The sequence below is a fragment of the Nematostella vectensis genome, chromosome 9, assembly GCF_932526225.1.
Source record: "Nematostella vectensis chromosome 9, jaNemVect1.1, whole genome shotgun sequence".
Lineage (NCBI taxonomy): Eukaryota > Metazoa > Cnidaria > Anthozoa > Actiniaria > Edwardsiidae > Nematostella > Nematostella vectensis.
This window is the reverse complement of record NC_064042.1, coordinates 4797591-4817564: the sequence shown is the minus strand read 5'-3', so window position 1 is coordinate 4817564 and position 19974 is coordinate 4797591. Positions and strand designations below refer to the sequence as shown.

At 40.0% G+C, this 19974-nt stretch overlaps 2 protein-coding genes across 2 annotated transcripts; both read right to left on the bottom strand.

Annotated features, from left to right (window-relative positions):
- Positions 1-456: 456 nt before the first annotated feature.
- On the bottom strand, positions 457-19904 carry LOC5510981 (putative glycerol kinase 5). The gene is made up of 17 exons (XM_032380228.2): positions 19534-19904; positions 18131-18224; positions 17654-17729; positions 17179-17272; positions 16937-17026; positions 16671-16712; positions 16209-16346; positions 15428-15501; positions 15173-15233; positions 14330-14456; positions 13110-13214; positions 12662-12712; positions 12264-12307; positions 11392-11495; positions 11018-11080; positions 2998-3131; positions 457-1385 (listed from the first exon to the last, which is right to left on the bottom strand). The coding sequence occupies exons 1-17, from the start codon at positions 19666-19668 to the stop codon at positions 1240-1242; spliced, it is 1578 nt and encodes a 525-aa protein (XP_032236119.2). The 5' UTR covers positions 19669-19904; the 3' UTR covers positions 457-1239.
- LOC116617511 lies at positions 3916-6332 on the bottom strand. Its single transcript, XM_032380230.2, has one exon. It carries the CDS (start codon positions 5653-5655, stop codon positions 4696-4698), a length of 960 nt encoding a protein of 319 aa, XP_032236121.2. The 5' UTR covers positions 5656-6332; the 3' UTR covers positions 3916-4695.
- Positions 19905-19974: the final 70 nt, after the last annotated feature.

Here is a 19974-nt window from a genome sequence, read left to right as displayed (position 1 = left end):
GCTGTGATATTTTTTTTTAAATAAAAGGGATATTTGAGTATAGAATTAAAATAAACGGCATGCTACAAAAATGCAGTAATTATATTTTTGAGTGAGCCAGACATGAGAAGCGGAAAGACTGACTCGCACAAATCGCTTGATAAAAAGTATAAAAGCGATTCGGGACAGAGGGGGGTCGTTGGGTGAGTGATTAATAGGTGGTCGGGAAGATTGAATTTACAGGTTTAGACGGGAAGATAAATAGGTGGTCGGGGGAGAGTGAAATTACAGGCGATCTGGGGATTTACCGGGGGTCTGTGGGGAGACGGGGAGGGTGGATTTATAGGCGTTCAAGGGAGAGGGGGATTTATAGGCGGGGGATAAGGGGGGGATGAATTTACAGGCGCTCGGGGGAGGGAGGATTTACAGACGGTTGGGGAAAAGAGGGAGGGTAGATTTACAGGCGGTTTACATATATATTTTCGTTATATGTTTATTAAAAACACACAATAAAGTGGTTCGTATTGACTAACTCAATAGATAAACCACCACCAGTTTTTTCAAAAAAGTTAAATATTTTTTGGACCCTAATAAATTACAATTTATTGTTTATCATAAAAAACGTCGTCCAGAATTATTAAAATCGTCAGCATATGAGATAAAGGAATTTCCTTTACCTACATGCTAGAGTAATTCGATGTCGTAAAAAAGGGGGAACAACGAATTAGAATTGTGATTGAACCTGTGAAACAGAAACACCACCGGCCATCATTGCTCTATTGGCCGTCCACCTCTACGGTTTAAGTAAAGTTCGATTTGTACCTTAGCATGGAGTTGTTGATTTTTGTGCGTATGTGCGAATGTATCTCTAGTCTTTTTTTTTTTCGAGGCCTAGTTCGAGTGATTTTTGCGGGTCCTCCGGGAACCAGCAGTCTTGTGGGTGCTAAGAGGTTTTTTTCCATCGCAGTTCTTTCCTTTCCGCGCTGCATCCTCAAGCATCTTTCCAATAAGGTACGCAAACAGGGCCAGTGTTACTCATTGTAGCCGCTCGCTTCTCGCCACAAATGGCTGCTTCATTCCTTTTTCTATGGAGTCGCTCTGAACTATGAGGCGGTGAGCGTTGCGTGACTGCAAAAGGGACTAAGTGTTGCTAAGTTAGCTTTTGGTAGGGATAGTGCCGTAGTCAAGGATACCAGCTTATACTACGGTGCACTTGTCTCTTCCCATTGCTTGCAGATTTTAGTGTGGATAGTGCCGTAGTCAAGGATACCAGCTTTTACTACGGTGCACCGCTTCTTTCCATTGTTCATAGCTCTTGGCGTACTTGGTGCGGATGGAGGACTTGGGTTGAAAGAGAGCATGCGTACAGCGGATTGCCCTTAGTTCCTCTCTGGATTTCCAAACACCTGATAAAAAAGTACACACACCTATTACAGAAAACAGCTTTTAGCTTATTGCAGTCCACGCAATAAGCTAAAGGCATACAAAAGCAGCCCCCTGGGTCTTCTGTGTAATTTCCAATATGGCGTCTTGCTGACGATTATGCCATGTTGAAATTTACCCAGAAGACCCTGGGGACGGGGCTGGGATGGACGTCCAAAGGTGATAAGTAAATAAATTGTATGATTTGTATTTATTTTTATGTATCTAGTAAAAGTGTGACAAGACCCATGGTATCTTTTGTGATGAAAAGATGAAAACAGCACAAGTATCGCCATAGATCCTTCATATATGGTTCACTGTAGCCATGGTTAGAATTAAGGACAATATAGGCAGGCGCGTACTCAGGATTGCCCGAGGGAGGCGTGGGTGGTGGGTGGAGGGGGGGGGGGGGTGCGCAGTTATAGGCATCTTATGGAAAAAGCCTAGTATAAGATGATTCCTAAGAAATGGCCCACTTTTTGGCCGCCAAGGGGGGGGGGCAGGGTGTGGCACGCCTGATGGTGAACCATATACAAATGACCTGGTAAAACACTTGTCCAGTTATTCTAGTGCTGTTTAAACACAATGTTGGGGGATGCTATGAAGTAGTAACCAACTTTGCCTTGTCATCCTAGCAATTGGTGATGATTCTGTTTGCCGGGGTCTAGTGCTGTTTAAACACAATGTTGGGGGATGCTATGAAGTAGTAACCAACTTTGCCTTGTCATCCTAGCAATTGGTGATGATTCTGTTTGCCGGGGTGGGGGATATAATTACTTACAATTCAACCAAAATGATCAATCAGGGATCGTACAGCTGCAGTTAGTTCAAACTCACATATCAAAAGATAGGTGACTCGGACAAAATAATCCATAGATTGCCTGAATACCTTTTACAGGTGAAAAACTATGAATTGCCCAATGTGAGTATTGCCCAATAGAAGTGTGTATTGCCCAATGAGGGTGAGTATTGCCCAATGAGGGTGAGTATTGCCCAATGAGGGTGAGTATTGCCCAATGAGGGTGAGTATTGCCCAATGAGGGTGAGTATTGCCCAATGAGGGTGAGTATTGCCCAATGAGGGTGAGTATTGCCCAATGAGGGTGAGTATTGCCAAATGAGGGTGAGTATTGCCCAACAGGGGTGTGTATTGCCCAATGGGGGTGTGTATTTTGTGATAATGTGGGGGTGCTTCCCCCTAGCCGACATGCCGAGAACCATGACGTGACGCTTCAAATAAGCCCATTTCACATAGAATAAGGCGGAGAATTTCTCAGAGTACTTAGTAACTTATAGCAAACAAAATATCAAGTGCGACTTTTTTTAAATTGATGCGACTTTTTGTAAAGCGTCATTAAAATTTGAGCTTTTTGTCCCTGAGCTTTTACACAGGCCAATGATGATCAAGGAAAAATTATCTTAAAAAGCCAAAATCTGGTTATGTGCACTTGGACCTCACGTTATTTTTGTTTTAAAGATCAGTCCGTAATACAAGGAACCTATAGCCACTGAAGAATTTGTGTCTTCTCTCTCTATCTGGAATTGCGCATTTTCCAGGTTTTTCCGTCATGTCCCCCTAGCCTGGTTTAGAAGGTACCTGTAGCCATTCCTGCCAGGAATGCAGCCCCGAGGACAGACATGTCGGTTTGCGAGGGCCGGTCCATACTCTGCCCTGTAAGACTACTTGTCAGCTCCATCACGAAGTCGTTATTGCACACTCCTCCATCTGTCCTGTGATAACAGAGAGGGGGATACATCAGGTGCAAGTCTTGGTTCATTTATATCACTATTACACACATTATCTACTTTTGCTTTGTGCTTTTAAATCAAAAGTAAAAAGTGAATATACCTAAAGGGTTTTTAAAGTGCGGATACAAAAGGGGAGGGAGGGTCATTGGGTGGATTTTATTGACTCTGAAGGAGCTAGCTCCAAAACCTTCACTTACACCCAACTAAATCTGGCTCAACAGAAGCCTGCTGTGAAGGGTAAATCTAATACTGCATTTCCAACCAACTTTTTAAAAATAGTAAAAGTCATGTCTCTGTGTTATTTTTATTTTTGAAAATAAAGACTCATACCAGTGTCTTGATCCTCAAACCCACCCCCTATATACATAAGAAATGTATAAAAATAAGATACTACAGAGTGTCATACATGTAGAGTTGAGAATTAGGACTTTACTCCACTAAATGCCACAAAATCAACTGAAAACTCAAATTTCTTAAAAAGTCTAAGACTCAATTGGAAATGTCTAAAATAAAATGCAGTGTACAGCATGAATGCTTTTGGAATTGTGGAAAAAAAAAATAAGCTCAAAACAACAAGCTGAAATATCTGACAATAGAATAGACATGACACAATATACTGAGGCAGATGGTTCAGGAAATCTGGATTTAAGGAAAGGCTGTACAACCATTGGTTATTTACATGCTAACTTCACCAAACTAAGCGAAATGTGAGGTGCATAGAAAATGGAAAGGCAATACCCCAAACTCCCCAACAACTTTCCATTTCAATGATTAACCTCTATATTTACCATCTACAATTTATTATATGTACATTGAAAGATACAAGCCTCTCTGTCTGTATCCTATATACAATTCCTGAGCTATTTTGCATTCTTTAGAAGGCTCTATTAGCCAAGTTGGCATATCATATCTAACTGTTTGTTTCATAAACTGCAATATTCAATGTAAAAAAAAAACTTAGTTTGCTGACCAGCTGTGTAATAATAGTGCATTGCAAATGACTGTGTCGCTACAGGAATAAAAAAAAAAATGCAAATTATCAAATTAAAAAATTACAACTATAAAACAGTCAAAATATGCCTTAATACAATGCTCTTTTTATTAAATGCAGTGCTTACATAATTGCCAATGCTTGCCAAAACCATTTCTTATCAATTATCTTATAAACTAAAAAATTCCTGATAAAAGTTAAACCATGCTAGACGAATCCTTGTGTTATCATGAAAAGCTAAAACACCATGGAAGGAGGAGGCAGGCAATTAAACCACTTATGACAACACTAAATTTAGCAGGGAAGATAGATGCTCGTTCAACACCTTCTGTTAACTACAGTTCCAACTATCAAAGAATATGAACTCCAACAAGCTCATTATAGTTCTGTAATAGTCTTCTTCCGGCAACTTTACATCCGGTGGTCAGCGGTTAATATTGCTTGCGCGATGCAGCCATTACCTTTGTATTTAAGCCTCATTATAGTATATTAAAAGGCTTCAAACCTGAAGACACCACAAGTCCTATCCTAACAAAAGAATTCAATATGTTCCACTTAAGCCACTGTCATGTCAATGTGAGTGTTGTCCACATTATAGGTTGCCACCATTTCATGCTCCTCGCCACAGCAACTAACACAGCACTGGCAACAACAGCAGCGAGTCCACACTAGTTTCACGGCATGCCGGTACTTAGGCATCCGCCAGAGCAGGATGAACGCATCCAGAAGAAACTTGACATAGAACAGGTCAGTGGTAAACAGCAGTGCAGAGAAATGGTAAATGTTGTAGCTGCTGTTTAGCAACCAGTACAATACTGTTATTGCAAATGGGAAGGTAAAAACAATCAGCGTGGTAGTCATGATGAATGTGGTCTTCAGGAACTCTTTCTCCAGGGCCTCGTTTTTGGTATTCTCTTGCTCATCCTCCCTCATTTGGCTTTCTTGATGTTTCTGCATTGCCTTTTTGAAGACAACATAGGTAACGATGTAGACTACAACCAACACCAGAGTCAGAAATGCGACATGCAGCAAAATATCAATGACAACAAACCACCAGAAACCGAGGTGAATAAGTTGGGGAAATAAAAGGATGTTATAGACGTAGATCGCGACTATGCCAAGGATGGCTTTTCGTCTTGATAGGTAGCGTTCGTACTTGGCGGTCCACCCGATGGCAAGAAGCTGAGCGACTGCTAACGCCACCATAATGCAAAGGCTGATGCTGATGCTGATAATAGGCAGTAAAGTCGCGAAATGAGAGAGATCAACGAAGTATGACATGATGCCAAACAGCAAGGCCACTCCGATGAGACAGTCTGCTCCAAGAATTCCGGAGATGAAAGTCGTGAGGGGAGTACGAAAGCATTTGATGGGGTCTTTGTGAATCACGTAGATAGCGAAACCATTTACGAGAATAATGGGGATTGCAATAAGGAACTGGAAGGCCGCATGGAAGAAGAATACGTGTACGAATGTGCTCCAATCGGTGTCATACGCTGTTGTGTTGTTCGCCATTTTTACCTCCGACGCCCCCCAAATCCCCAGGGTCTTCTGGGTAATTTTTAATATTGCGTCTACGGTCTATTGCGTTTATCAGGTAGACCGACACTAAAGAGTATTTACCGGATCAAATATCCCCGACAGATTGGTGAAATGAGGCATGGAATCTAACAAAGAACGGCCGTAATTATCACTCACATTGCCAAATTTGAGCGTGTTAAGGCAACTTATATATCTCTCGACTAATCTTTTTAAGCAAACTTCACTGGCAATATCGGAAAAGAGCAAACGCCGTATGAAATTCGGAACACAATTCGACAAGATTCCAGAACTCCTGTACGCTGTACGAAGTTCAATAAGTGACTCAACCGAAGTATGTATTGATCCCAATAAGACTGACATTACTCTGTGAGTCAGGTTCACCAAGAAATTGAACTCGACTCTGCCAACACTAGTAATTGGGTATTTGGATTGATTACTCTAAGTCACATCATCATATTTTATCTGTGTGCAGCCTAAACACTTCTTTTAGAACCAGGAAAATGGTGGTTGCTTCTCTCAAAAAGGAACTTCAAAGGGTTAAAAATAATAATTTCGTCCTTTCTGTTTGATTTATGCTTATATATGGTTTTACATAATATAATCTTTGTCATTGAAACCCCCAACCCCATGGTCCCGTGGAAGGGTGGGGGGTTAGACTTTGACCCTGTACAAAACAGAGAAAAGCCCCCACCCCTCGAGTCAAAAGCCCCTACCCCTCAGGATGCAAACTATAGGCAACTATCCAAAAACAAGTAATCTGAAATAAGCCTTTTAAAGCCATTACACTTCAGCGAGTACATTTGTACCAATAACTATGAAAATAACAGTTACCTAAAAGATGGAAAAAATAAATCATTTTCATCTCACATTAGTTTACATTCATATTCGTTTTTACATATTTTGCTGTGCAGCTGGCCACATGCTGATACATGGAATTGCTTGCTACAGAAGAGAAAGAAGTTCAAGCCAGAAACTGACATGACATTTGTGACACTATTCACTTTTCCCAAACCCCCAGGTGGGGACAAATCTTAGAGTAAAAAAACTGTCAATTTTCCCACCCCTTTGGGACAGCTTCTTGTTCAAAAGTGTTCTGAACCCCAACGTTAACCCCATGGGGGTGAGGGGTTTCAAATGACTAGTGCATAAGTTCTCAAAAAGGGATGTCTCTACCTTATTTCTGGGGGTTTGACAGAAATTATTATAAAATCTCTAGTAACAATGAAATCCAGAAATAGCCCCCTGTACTTATAAAGATCAACCATCTCATTGGTATAACTAGAAAAACTACCTGTAGAAAAACTAGGTGGTCTGCGAAGGTGTGTTGAAGAGAAGGACCAATGCTTCAAACATCAGTGAAACTACTTGTTTTCACAGAGGCATGCAACATGCAACTTGAATGCAACTCGAATTTAAATTGACCTTTCAAATTTATTGGGCAGCATGAGCTCCATGTGCCCCATCCCCTGCTACCGCCCTGTTATTTACAACACATTGTCAGCTTGGACTAAAAAAACCTGAGTTCTGTATCAAAGCTCATGTCACCTTGTGTGATTGAAAAATCCAGCAGTGAGCTGAGGGTTATCTTCTATCCCTGCTACCACCCCCTCCCCCTCCCCCCCCCCCCCCCCCCCCAGTAGACATCTGCAGCTGCATCAAGAAGGTTCGGACGTCTGGTCAAGGAAAGGGGTGGGAGTTATCCTAGTTGCTAGTGAAGTGTCTAACACAAGTGTCAGGTGCCTCTTATGGGTCAATTTTAGAAACCATTGAGCATCACACGTGGATGGTTTGGAATATCTCTAGCTCAGCATATAACAAGACAACTGCTCACTTCGATTCGTACTGTAGACTAACTTTATTCTTTAATTCAGATAATTATATAGTATACACCTTTGACCTTATATGGCATAACAATCACTTGTCACGCAATCATTACATACATAATCAATTACATCATCACTAGTGTTAATCCTATAAATATCTTAATGCTAATACACTACATCCCTCCCCTTTTTGCTAATGGAATGTAGGACTTAAATGAATAACCTAAATCAACTACAAATATAAAAGTAATCACAACAACTAGGGAAAATCAAATAATGCGTAACCATGCACGTGAGCTCATGATAATCAATCACTTAAATAATACATAGAAAATCTACTGATACACGAGATAGTCGTTCAACCGTGCTGGAGGCTGGCGGGCTCGAACACTTGTGCGTATCGAAGGCGGTTCGGGAGGTTGGTCTACAGGAGGGTTGCTTTCTATAGGGTCTTGGATTAATTCCGGGTTACCCTGGTTCTCCTTACTTACCTCCTCACTGGTTGCCTCTGGCACTTTCTTAGCGCATTGAACGTTTCGCCTTAGCGTGCCTCCAGTCTCACTTTCGCAAACAATATCAGAACCATTCTTACTTACCACTTTGTACTTTTCTGGTCTAAAGTTTGGCTCTAACTTTCCTTGTTGTTCATTCCTCATTAACACTGTATCTCACTCTTTAATCTCACTCTCTTTAGCCTTCTTGTCGGCATGCTTCTTCAGCTTTAGCTTGTATTCTCTATCCCTGTCTCTAGCTAATTCAGGATCACTAGCTGTAAAGTCTAACTGGGGAAGCTTTGTGCGCATTTCTCGCCCAAACATCAACGAAAATGGGGTACACCCTGTTCCCGTGTGTGGCGTAGATCGGTATGCCGCAACAAACTTCCTAAACTCTCTTTGCATGTCTGCCTTCTCCTGAGTAGCTATCTTTAACACCTTCAATATCGACCGGTTAGTTCTCTCTACCAAACCGTTTGCCTGGGGCCAAAGTGGAGTCGTAGAAAGCCATTTCACCCCACCTACCCTGAGAAATGTCTGGAACTCACCTGAGATAAATTGCGGACCGTTATCCGTCCTCAACACTTCTGGATACCCATACCTAGCAAATGTTGCATCTAAGAATTCGATAATGTTCTCTGCCTTAGTCGATCTCAACATAGCTGCCTCAAAATATCGACTGAAATAATCGATGATGACAATCACATACCTACCATCGGGGAGCGGTCCAAGAAGATCCGTACTACAAAATTGCCATGGTCCTTTAGGCATTTCGGTCGTAACGATAGGTACCGGTGGATCATAGCTCGACACTAGCTGACATAACTCACATGATTTGCACATAGACTCAACATCCTTGTCCATGCCTAACCACCATACCTTACTTCGAAGCCTCTGCTTACACTTGACAATTCCTTGATGACCCTCGTGTGCGTCCAACTCTAGCTGAAAAAATCCTTGCTTTAAATCTAACTTAGAAAATACCTTGGACCCGTTCAATGCTGCTAGCATTTCCTGCATAGTGGGAATGGGGTACCTCTCCCGAATTATTGCTTCATTGACCTTCCTGAAGTCAATACACATTCGCAAATCACCGTCCGATTTGGGAACTACAACAATAGGGCTTACCCAACGTGAACCAACCCCCTCTACCGACTCTATGATATCTTCGGCTTCCAGCCTTTCCAGCAAAGTTGCCACTTTATCTCGGTATCCGAAAGGCAATCTGCGCACCGGTTGCGCTACAGGCTCACGATCAGGGTCTACATGTATCTTAACCTTAGTACCCTTAAGTTTACCCACCCCATCGAAACACTGAGTAAACTTCGACTTAATTTCCGTCTCTAGACTGGCGTGACACTGTTGACCTGTGACGGAATTGACATGAAGTAATCGTAACTCATTAGCGGTTTTGTTACTTATCAAATTGTTGACAGATGCTTTTCCATTAAACACGTAAAAAATAGCGAGAGCTTTGTTATCATTTACAGTAATTTCCGCTTCAAACTCTCCTTTCAATTTCAAAGGCGCCGATTGCCCAAAAGCAAATAACTTTTTGGTAGTCTTCCTAAGTACCACATCACGTTTGATCTTATTATACAATTGATTAGAAACTATGTTAGCGGCAGCTCCGGAATCAATGATAAAATTAAATACCATACCCCTAATCTCTGCCTCGCACGTGGGCGCTTCCTTTACGTTTCTAACCTCTACGGAAAACAAATGTGTTACCGCCTTTTCCTGTTTGGTATCGGCGTGCTCATCGGTGATCTGGTTCGCACGGCCTCCACGTCGCGAACGGCTGCCGTTCCTAACGCGTGACGACTGGGAGTTATTTTCTGGTCTTACTAGCCGGCAGAATTTGCTCTTCGCAAAATGTCCGACGACGCCACAGTCGTTGCATTTCTTGCCAACGGCCTTGCAACTCTTATCACGGGCAACATGCCCTCTCTTCCCGCAACGGAAGCACACAACCGCATTTCCCTTTGAGATCGCCGACACGGAGACGGGTGTGTCGCTCTGGCCCTCACGTCCGCTTTTTGCATCAAGCAAAAGGAATGCGCTTGCCTCTTGTACGGCCTCCGAGAGTTTTAACGAACTCCCCTTTTGGAGAAGTTTTCGTTCAATCCCTGGGTGGTTTATCCCAGAGATAAACTGTTCCACCAGATTCTCGTTAAGAATTTCTCCGGTAAACTCACAATACCGTACCGCGTTACGTAGTCGCACCTCGAAATCAGCTACGCTCTCCTTCTCGTCTCTTCTAAGAGCCCGAAACTTTGCTCTTTCTAAACGAGTGTTCCTCACAGAACCATAGTGCTCTATTAGTCTCCCTTTGAGCGTGTCGTACGCCACTTCTTTTGGAACCTCGGGAGCCACCAGGTCTCTCAACGTTTGGTACTGACCTGCCGTCAGACCACACAGCAACAGAGGGACTCTACTCTCTGTGCGAGTCTTCATCAGCTCGAAGTAGCACTCTAAGCGCTCGATATACCCTTCGATGTCCCCCACCCCTGTATAGGTCGGGACCGGAATGCTCTGAACCATCTGTTGAGCCATCTCATAAAATTTCTCGTCAGATCCTCGTCGCCAATTTGGAATATCTCTAGCTCAGCATATAACAAGACAACTGCTCACTTCGATTCGTACTGTAGACTAACTTTATTCTTTAATTCAGATAATTATATAGTATACACCTTTGACCTTATATGGCATAACAATCACTTGTCACGCAATCATTACATACATAATCAATTACATCATCACTAGTGTTAATCCTATAAATATCTTAATGCTAATACACTACAGATGGAAAGACACAGACAGATTGACAAACATACGGACATACACAGGCAGGTTATGGATGGATGGAAAGACACAGACAGATTGACAAACATACGGACAGACACAGGCAGGTTTACAGATAAAAGGAAAGACACAGACAGATGGACAGATAAATACAGACAAACACGGACAGAAAGATGACAGATAGGACTAGACAGACATGTGAATGATACTTACTTGATAGAAGACATGATGGGTACTTGTGTTTCCTCCACTACGGTGTCATACAATTGGACAAATCTAGAATTCGTAATAAAATATGATTGAACAGAAAAGTACTGGGTAGAGCAGTACAGTACAGAACTTGCATAGGCAGAATTAGTTTTGTGCAACTACTATTGCTTGCAACTACTATTGCTTGTACAAAACCCTGTTTATATGAAAGATCATTTCATGCACCAGACAGTCCACTTTTTTCCTGGTTGGGCTCTTTGAGATTTTAATTGTTTTTTGTTGTCACCATTTTATTTTTGAAACATCTCTTTTAAAAAAGCTTCAAGGTAATAAAAATAAAGGAAGTAACAGGATGCCTAAAAGTTCAAGAAGATTACCTGAAAGCTACAGACTCTAGAATAGCTCGCACAATGTGTGCCTTGGTTGTGGATGCCTTGATTCCCATGAGTGATGTACACGCCTTATTGTCATTAACAGGTGCCTGGAAAAACAAGTAAAATAAAAATAAAACATACAAAATAAAACAAGAACCACACAGTAGTTACCATCTTTTTGACCTGAAGGATTCTATGTCAATTATAGACCTTCTTTATCACCTTCATTCACCTTATTCTAATTTATCATTATTATTCTGCATCATTATCATCATCATCATCAACTAACAACACCATCGTCACCATCCACCAACACCACCACCGTCATCATCATCCACTAACAACACCATCGTCATCATCATCCACTAACAACATAATCATCATACTCAACCACAGCAAAACCATCGCCATCATCATCCACTAACAACACCATCACAATCATACTCAGCCACGGCAACACCATCGTCATCATCATCCACTAACAACACCATCATCATCATCCACTAACAACACCATCATCATCTTCATCATTATCATTGTCCACTAACAGCACCATCATCATCATCCACTAACAACGCCATCATCATACTCAGCAAATGCAACACCATCGTCATCACCATCCACTAATATTACCATCATCATTATCATCATCGTCCACTTAAAACACCATCATCATAATCATCATCATCATCATTGTCCACTAACAACACCATCATCATACTCAGCAAATGCAACACCATCGTCATCACCATCCACTAATATTACCATCATCATCATCATCATCATCGTCCACTAACAACACCATCATCATCATCATCCACTAAAAACACCATCATCATCTTTATCATCATCATTGTCCACTAACAACACCATACCTGTAAGCCATGAAAAGCAGGAACAAAGCACAAACCATCAGAACCTTTAATTTAAAATAAAAGAGAATTATCAAATATAAACTTTATAGTTTTCACACAAAGAAATTGATAACAATAAATTACACTTTATCCTAAAAATTAAACAGTGTCCAACCGAAAGACTGCGATTTTACATCTTTTTATCCATGATTAATATCTAATGCAAATCCATGACTGACATCTAATGTAATAGAACAAACATGATTGGTTATCTGTGATCAATAACTAATGCAATAGAACAAACACGATTGTTTATCCAGGACCTGTATCTATGCAAATGAGCAAACATTATTGTCTCTTTTCATCATTAATATACAAATTTTATTTCTATAAAGAGCAGATTCATTTCAAGACCTTACTTTCAACTGAGAATGCCATGTTACTTGTCGATGCCACATCTGTGAAGAAGCCTGTAAAGCATTTGAACTTGATGAATTGTAAAGAAATAAAGCAAGAACCATTATGCTCATTTTTCCCTCAGCTTGCAATAAGAGAAAATTCTTTTTGTAACATTGACTTTCTGCTTGAAGGATGTTTTATTGATAAAATGACAATTACAGTGTCATCATCAGGAACAATTTATCATCTTATGTGCCCTCACAGGGACTCTTCAGTCTTTCAATTTCTAAGCAACAATTAGAAACATCAGAGTTAGGTGTTACGGCATGCATCCAAGAGGAGATTCTGTATGGCATTTTTTCACACATTTTTAGGCACACCAAGAGGTGGGTTTGGCCCTACCCCCCCCCCCCCCCCCTCAGTAAGCCCAAGATATGTTACTATACTACTTTGTACTAGTCTGCTCACCCATTTGTTTGGCCCATTCGATACTAGTCGCGGTACCCGAGGAGTATCCCTCTGCAAGATATACAACTTCTGGTCCTATTTTCCATCCCACAAGAGGGTATAAGCCTGCAGGTTAAAGTGCCCTTGTCAGCTGTTATTTGTTGTTGTTATTGTTTTCATTAAATATTGAACGACAATTTTGTTAAAAAAGTTTTATCCTTCATTTACCAAATTCAATAGAAAATATTACATTGGTTTCCTAAAATCAGCAGATTGATATAAATGCTTTTTCACACTTGGTACTTTGCTAGGATGACAAAATGGCAGGTGACAGTGGCTGTTTAGTGCATAGGAAGACTGTGAAATAGCTACCTTATTACACTTAATTTTTGCGACATCAAAATTTCGTGATTTTGAGATGGCAATATTTCAAGACACTTCATTTTCGCGATTTTCCATTTTCGTAAAAAACAGATCACTTTATTTTCGCGATTTCCCAATAATAGAATCAAGCAAAACAAGTGGAATTAAAATGTGCTGTAATTATCAAATCTGAAACAATTTGTAACAAAAAGATGCGTGGGCTAAATTTGGTGTCATGAATAAAAATCTATAAACACAACTTAACCTCTAACCATACTATATGTACATTAGATGACTAAATAGACGAGCGCTTTCCATAAAGCTTGTTACCCCAAAGGTTTCTTGTGTACTCACTTAATTTTCGCGCACCCCAATTTTTTGCGTCACTTTATTTTCGCGAATCTTTTAAAATCGCGAAATTCGCGAAACTAAAGTGACGCGAAAATTTAGTGTAATAAGGTATTGGATGCAGAAACACAGATAGATGAACTAATAAAACCATTAGGCAGATCATTGAATGTACAGTGAGAAAGGTCAAGATATTAAGAAAGACAGCCAGAAAGATAGATAGATGGGAGGACGGATAGAGACAGACAGACAGACAGTGAGACAGGCATACAAAATAGATAAATAAACAAACTGGCAGAAAGAGACAGTCAAACAAACTGACAGGCGCACAAATGGACAAACAAAATGACATGCAGACCAGACAAGTATTTTAAAAAAATCTGGTGGACAGACAGGCAGATGGAAAAAAAACTGTCAGAGAGACGGATATTTAAACAAATCTGGGAGCCAGACAGGTGGACAGTCAAACAAACTGATGAACAGATGAACAATAAAACTGGCAGACAAAAAGAAACAAAATCCTGAACTACCTGCAACAGAGACATGTGGCTGACTTCCGGTGTTCACATCAACAAATGTCCCAGTGCCCATTGTACACTTGACATCCCCAACATCAAAGCAGCACTGCCCAAACATGGCACCTTGCTGATCCGCAACCTATAAGCAAGATTATTAGTCTTTCGGGTAAAATATCTTAAATCACAAATTAAACTGTTACAAGAGCATGCATAGAGAGATTTCAGTAGCTGGTGGTTTTTCAAACAAATTGCTTATTTTTATTAGAACCATTGAAATCTAGAACATACTTATCACTAGACCAGATAGAAAAATGTTGCCATCGACACATTAATTATGTTCCTCATAGTTATACTACTCATATCAGCCTAGTCACATTCTAGTCTTGTGAGAAACTACAACATGGACATTTCAAACACCAAGATTTAGGCCAAGAAATGAAATGCTGTAAGCATTTTAAAATCTATTTATAATCGCTAGGATATGCAGTAATCGGCTCTAGCTGTTGCATTGTAATTGCCCAAACGTATAAGTCATTTGTGTATTGAAGTATAGTTTAATAGTCCAGTTTTGTGGAGAAAAAAAAATAAAAAGTGTGGTTTAATAATTTCTTGCATAGCCATAGCAGGCCTCGAATTATTGGGGGGAGGCACTTAACAGAAACATTAAGAAAACAATGAGGGGCACAGCCATGCCCCGACTTGTCATTTTCTTATCATTTTTTAAAATATTGGGGGGGGGGGGGGGGCACGTGCCCCCAGTGCCCCACCCCCTGCTAAGGCCCTGCATTGCATGATTCTTGAATGATAGTTGTAAGTACTATCATCTGCAAACTGTGTTGTGTTCAATCTGCTTACCAGTGATCGTATCGGTATGGGAGCACCAAAGATATCTTTTGCTGTGTCACATATAATCCCGCTGAAATAAGGATATGGATCAATTAACCTCTTCAAACAAAAGATGTGAGCCTTTAACAGCTTACTTATCCCTGCCTTCACAGAGCACCAAAAATATTTACAGATGAAAACCTCAAATCCCCTGAGTTCCCCTCCCCCTCCCCCTCCCCGTCTACCCCTCCCCCACCCACACAAACACACACCAAGAAACATTACCTTGTGTCTACAAGTTTTGGAAATATATTCAGGGGAATACTAAACATGCTGCCAAGAAGGGAGCTCCACTCCATCTGTAAATGGATGATAAGATATCAGCAGAATCCAGGATAGACATTATTATCTAACAACTTGAAGAGAGTGTGAAATATAGTCTGTGGGCCAGAAAGTGAAACCCTCAACTCAACCCCAATGCAACTCAATGGTGATATTTCCCATGTCAATAACTTGCAGATTTAAATTCCTTGAAACCGAATGGATTAAAAAAATATATAATACAACATCTCATGTGTCTCTTTCAGTTTCCAAAGCGTTTTAATTATTTTCCAAATTTGAGAGAGTGGGTACCCTGTGGTACCCCAAAACCCTTCCCAGGATATTTTTTTAGCAGATTTTTCACTAAATTAAATAAAATGGACCTTTTGGTGCAAGAATGTAATGTTTGGTTTACTTTTTCTAAATATTGATTTTGGAATCACTATGGAAGGGCTTTCAGATGATATATGTCTACCAAAATCTCCGAGGGGGGAGGGTGTCACTTTCTGACCCACTGACTAATATGGCAGGAGTAAGACTTGGTCATGTAAAAATATACAGGAATATATTCTCCTCTTATTTACTGTTTCTATCAAATGATATATTGCTTTTGCAGTTTATAAAATGGTATATACTTGGTGTGTGCACGCTTGCTACCACTTTTTGTAGCATGCACACACACAGAAGCGATATTGTTTTCACATCCCTGGTACTATAGGTTATTTACTGTAGCCATGGTACTCACAACAAATGGATCAAAGAGTCCCGTAGAGCTGGCATTAGAGTAGTCTGTGATGTGGTAACGGTTTCTTGTGAGTTTCCACACCAACCAAGTGTCAATGGTGCCAAAAAGCAGAGAGCCATTCTCTGCTTTCTTGTGAAGCTACACAATACAAGAATTACAGGTTTAACCAGGATAAAATACCAGACTTACCAGAAGTCAATCTTTCTGAGGATACTGAAGCAAGCAAAGCAAGCATTTGTGAGTGGCATAAAAACCAAGCCCCCCAAATATATTATTTTGTCATTTTGACTTTAGAAAGTCAACACAAATACCCATGTATAACAACAACAACACACCTACAAATAGCAACTACAACAACAATACAAACATTGCAACACTGCATGGATACTAGTGATGCACCTCAACAATACATAGTACAGCTCAACTTATCAGCAGTATAACAACAAATTTCACAAATCTTACTTCAGGGTGACTCTTAAATAAGTGGTGAAGCCTCATGGACACCTGCAAATCATAAGTTTTACATTAAAAAAAAGTTTTTTTCAAACAGTACAGCAACAATGCAGCAACAAATTATTATTATCTTTAAGTTCTATAATGAAGTCAACCGATGAAGACTAACGTTTAGAAAATAATGGGTTATGTCAAGTCATATTTTTTTTATCTTATTCATCCAACTTGTTTCATACATAGTTTCTTTGGCTATGAATGAACTTGCAAGTACTAACCTGTGCTGTTGAGAAATTTACCACACTTCCAGCTAAATATTGCTTGCGTCTAGAAACCATGTGTAAAAACTTGGAACCAGCATGAAGTCCCTGCAACGATATGAAAAACAATGATAGCAACACTGATATAATAGCTATAACTGAAACAGCAGAATAGGTAAAAAAGTAGGCAGTGGTTGAAGGAGAGGGTAAAGGACTGTAGAAATAGTAGTACAAGGAATCACTCTTTCAATAAAACATACCTTTAAAGTTAACGATTTATTCCAACTATCTGTATGGTCAGACGCTCTTAGATCCTGCCAAGTAATAAAATTGTGCTGAGGACGCCCTGTTTTTCTAGAAAGAAAATATGTAATCAGGGCATGTCTATACTGAAATAAGAATGATAACGATCAGGGCCATAGCTAGCACGTGGGCAGGTGGGGATGGGAGATGCCCCTTAGTAGAGCAGGAATAAAAGACTTGTGTCTGCCCCAGAAGCAAAAAAGAAATATCTGAGGCTTGACACCTTGAGCAACATTTTCAAGCTACAGCCTTGATGATTTAAAATTCACAACAGCCATTGATTTGTGACTTTTTGCCAGTAAACCCAGGGGACTTGGAAAAAAGTTATGAAGTTTTTTTTTCTTGTTTTTTTTAGGTCTTCTTTGGTGAAACAAACAATAATCAACAATTATGTTGTTGATGAAGATGATTAGCACAAGTGTTCAGCAGTACCTGTCCCAAGTCATAAACGTCCCTCTTTGTGTGGAAATTCCTAGAGCTGTCACTTGTTCAGGAGCCAAGTTTTCAGCTGTCGAAAAATAGATTTAAAAGGAAAAATGCAAATAGTTTAGTTCTTATTATCAAACATCTTATTGGTATTTCACAGTTGTTAGAGATGAAATAGTAATTGAGTTTGTACGCAAGCAATGTCACTGAATATAGTGTAATATTCCTTGCTGTGTATTCCTATGATAATAAGGAGTAGCAAACCATTATTGTCTGGGAAAAGTCTTGGCCAGGCAAAAATGGCACTCTCATGCAGTAAGATTAGAGAAAAACAAGACAAGATTGATGAATTATAGACTATAAATAGTGAAAAAGTACTATAAATAATCAAATTTGAAAAAAAAAAGAAGAACAAACTGAAAAAGTATATTTTTATTTTCTCCTTGATATGGTGTGTTTTTAAAATAAAGTTGCCGTCTTCACCTTCCATGACTTCGGTAAGCACATCTTGGAACTGTTCCCAAAGCTGATATGGTTCTATCTCAACCCAGCCTGGCTTGGGGTATAGTAGCTGAACCTGCCAATCAGAAAGAGAGAAGGGGACAAAATATATAACATACTGTTTGATTGAGAGAGGAATTGGTGGAATTTAGCCTAACAAGTGACTCTAGAAGGGAATACATAACAGGGCCCAAAGCTTGTGATATTTACTAGGCACACACATGCAACCTATTTTAAAGATTACGTCACACAGCTCAAATTTTAGCTGTCTGGAGCCTCAGTTAAATTGGTCCCCATCTGACCCAACATATGGTTATGCTCTCAGTCCCCCTTTCCGGCAGCGTAGCCAGGATTTTTAACCCATAAGGTCCTTTCAAGGCATTTTTCCCTGTAGTTTAGATAATGTCTCATACATTTACTGTATTTTTGGCTGCTAGAAGGGGGGGGGCCCTGGGCCACCCCCCTGGCTACGCCCCTGCTTTCTGTGTGAAGGGTGAACACAAAGCACAAGCTGAACGTAAAAACATTACTATGTACAATTATAAAGCCCTGTGCAAACGCACCAGCACCGGCCAGCATTGCTGGCAAATTCTTGGTCAACTGACCACAAGACAAAGGAAATGTCAGAAAGTCCATATCCCATTTTGAGATTTCTTTTGTCTTATAGTCAATCAAGTGAAAATTCGCCAGCAATGCTGGCAAATGCTGGCGCAGTTTGCACAGGGCTTCATGCACTTCCAGAGAGTATATGCACACAGTTGATAGAAATATACAAATATAACAGAACAAAGTGTGCTATCAAACTAATATACAACCATTAATATCTGTGTAATTGCAGATTTTTCACAGAAGACGAACGCAATGCATGAGCCATCTAGGCCTAACTGTATGGCTACACCTGTGTTCAATCAAGTAAGAGACACCCAGTACATACTCCCTCCCCCCCTTTGTCGGTGTTGTGGAAAAAATACATGTGAAAGAATTTAAAGAGTTTTAATTTTATCTATATCTTGTTTTATTACTCAGTGTCGACTGTTCTTTGCTTTTGCACTACTAATAACTTACTTTATATAACTCATAAAATAAAAATAAAGCGTACATTAATAGTCAAATTGACAACTAAAAGGTTTCTAAATTGAAATGTCAACACAAAAGCGTGTCTAGTCGAGGGAAGCATTTCGTGTGTAGAACATGGATCAATCGCTTTGTTAAAACGAAACGACAAGAAAATGAATACCAATAGCTTAAGCTTCAGATTAACTAAGAAAAATCTAACAGCATTTCAAACATAAACACAATATTGTAGGTGCACAAATTCGAGGCCATGTGTCATTTTACTGATCAAAGTTCAGCGTAAAAGAAGTCTCTAATTTGTAGCTTCAAACCTTTCTACTTGTGTTGTACTTGGAGAGACCTGTTTTATCGAAAAGATGGCATGTTATGAGAGTGGTTCCCACATCCACCGCAATGATATTCACGCCTTTTGCGGAATCCTTCGCTCTAAGACCACCGGTTGCCATGTTGTTTTGAAAATTGAATTCCCTTCACACATCTTGCCGCGACACAAAGTTACACTCAAGGGGGCAGGGCGAGAAATGTCATCACGAATTCGGTCTAATATTAACGATTTTCGATCTCATATTTGTAGCTAACTTATTTAGAAAGCCTTTAAAATAGAATTTAAGATTTCTTAAATATCTAGAGTAAAAAAAAAAAACATTTGACTTAAAGTATTTTGACTTAGAGTATCTATCTCATTTCCCCTCCCCTCCCTAATGATATATTTCTTGTATTTTTTGGGGGTAGCCTGGTACCAAATGCATATT

What these genes read in the sequence shown, in the direction of transcription:
- LOC116617511 (XM_032380230.2), bottom strand. Translation starts at nt 5,655, where the DNA reads ATGGCGAACAACACAACAGCGTATGACACCGATTGGAGCACATTCGTA.
- LOC5510981 (XM_032380228.2), bottom strand. Translation starts at nt 19,668, where the DNA reads ATGGCAACCGGTGGTCTTAGAGCGAAGGATTCCGCAAAAGGCGTGAAT. An exon ending in GCTTACCGAAGTCATGGAAG is followed by an intron (nt 17,730 to 18,130) that starts GTGAAGACGGCA and finishes ATTTTTCGACAG; the next exon opens with CTGAAAACTTGGCTCCTGAA. An exon ending in CCATACCGATACGATCACTG is followed by an intron (nt 14,457 to 15,172) that starts GTAAGCAGATTG and finishes TCTTGCTTATAG; the next exon opens with GTTGCGGATCAGCAAGGTGC.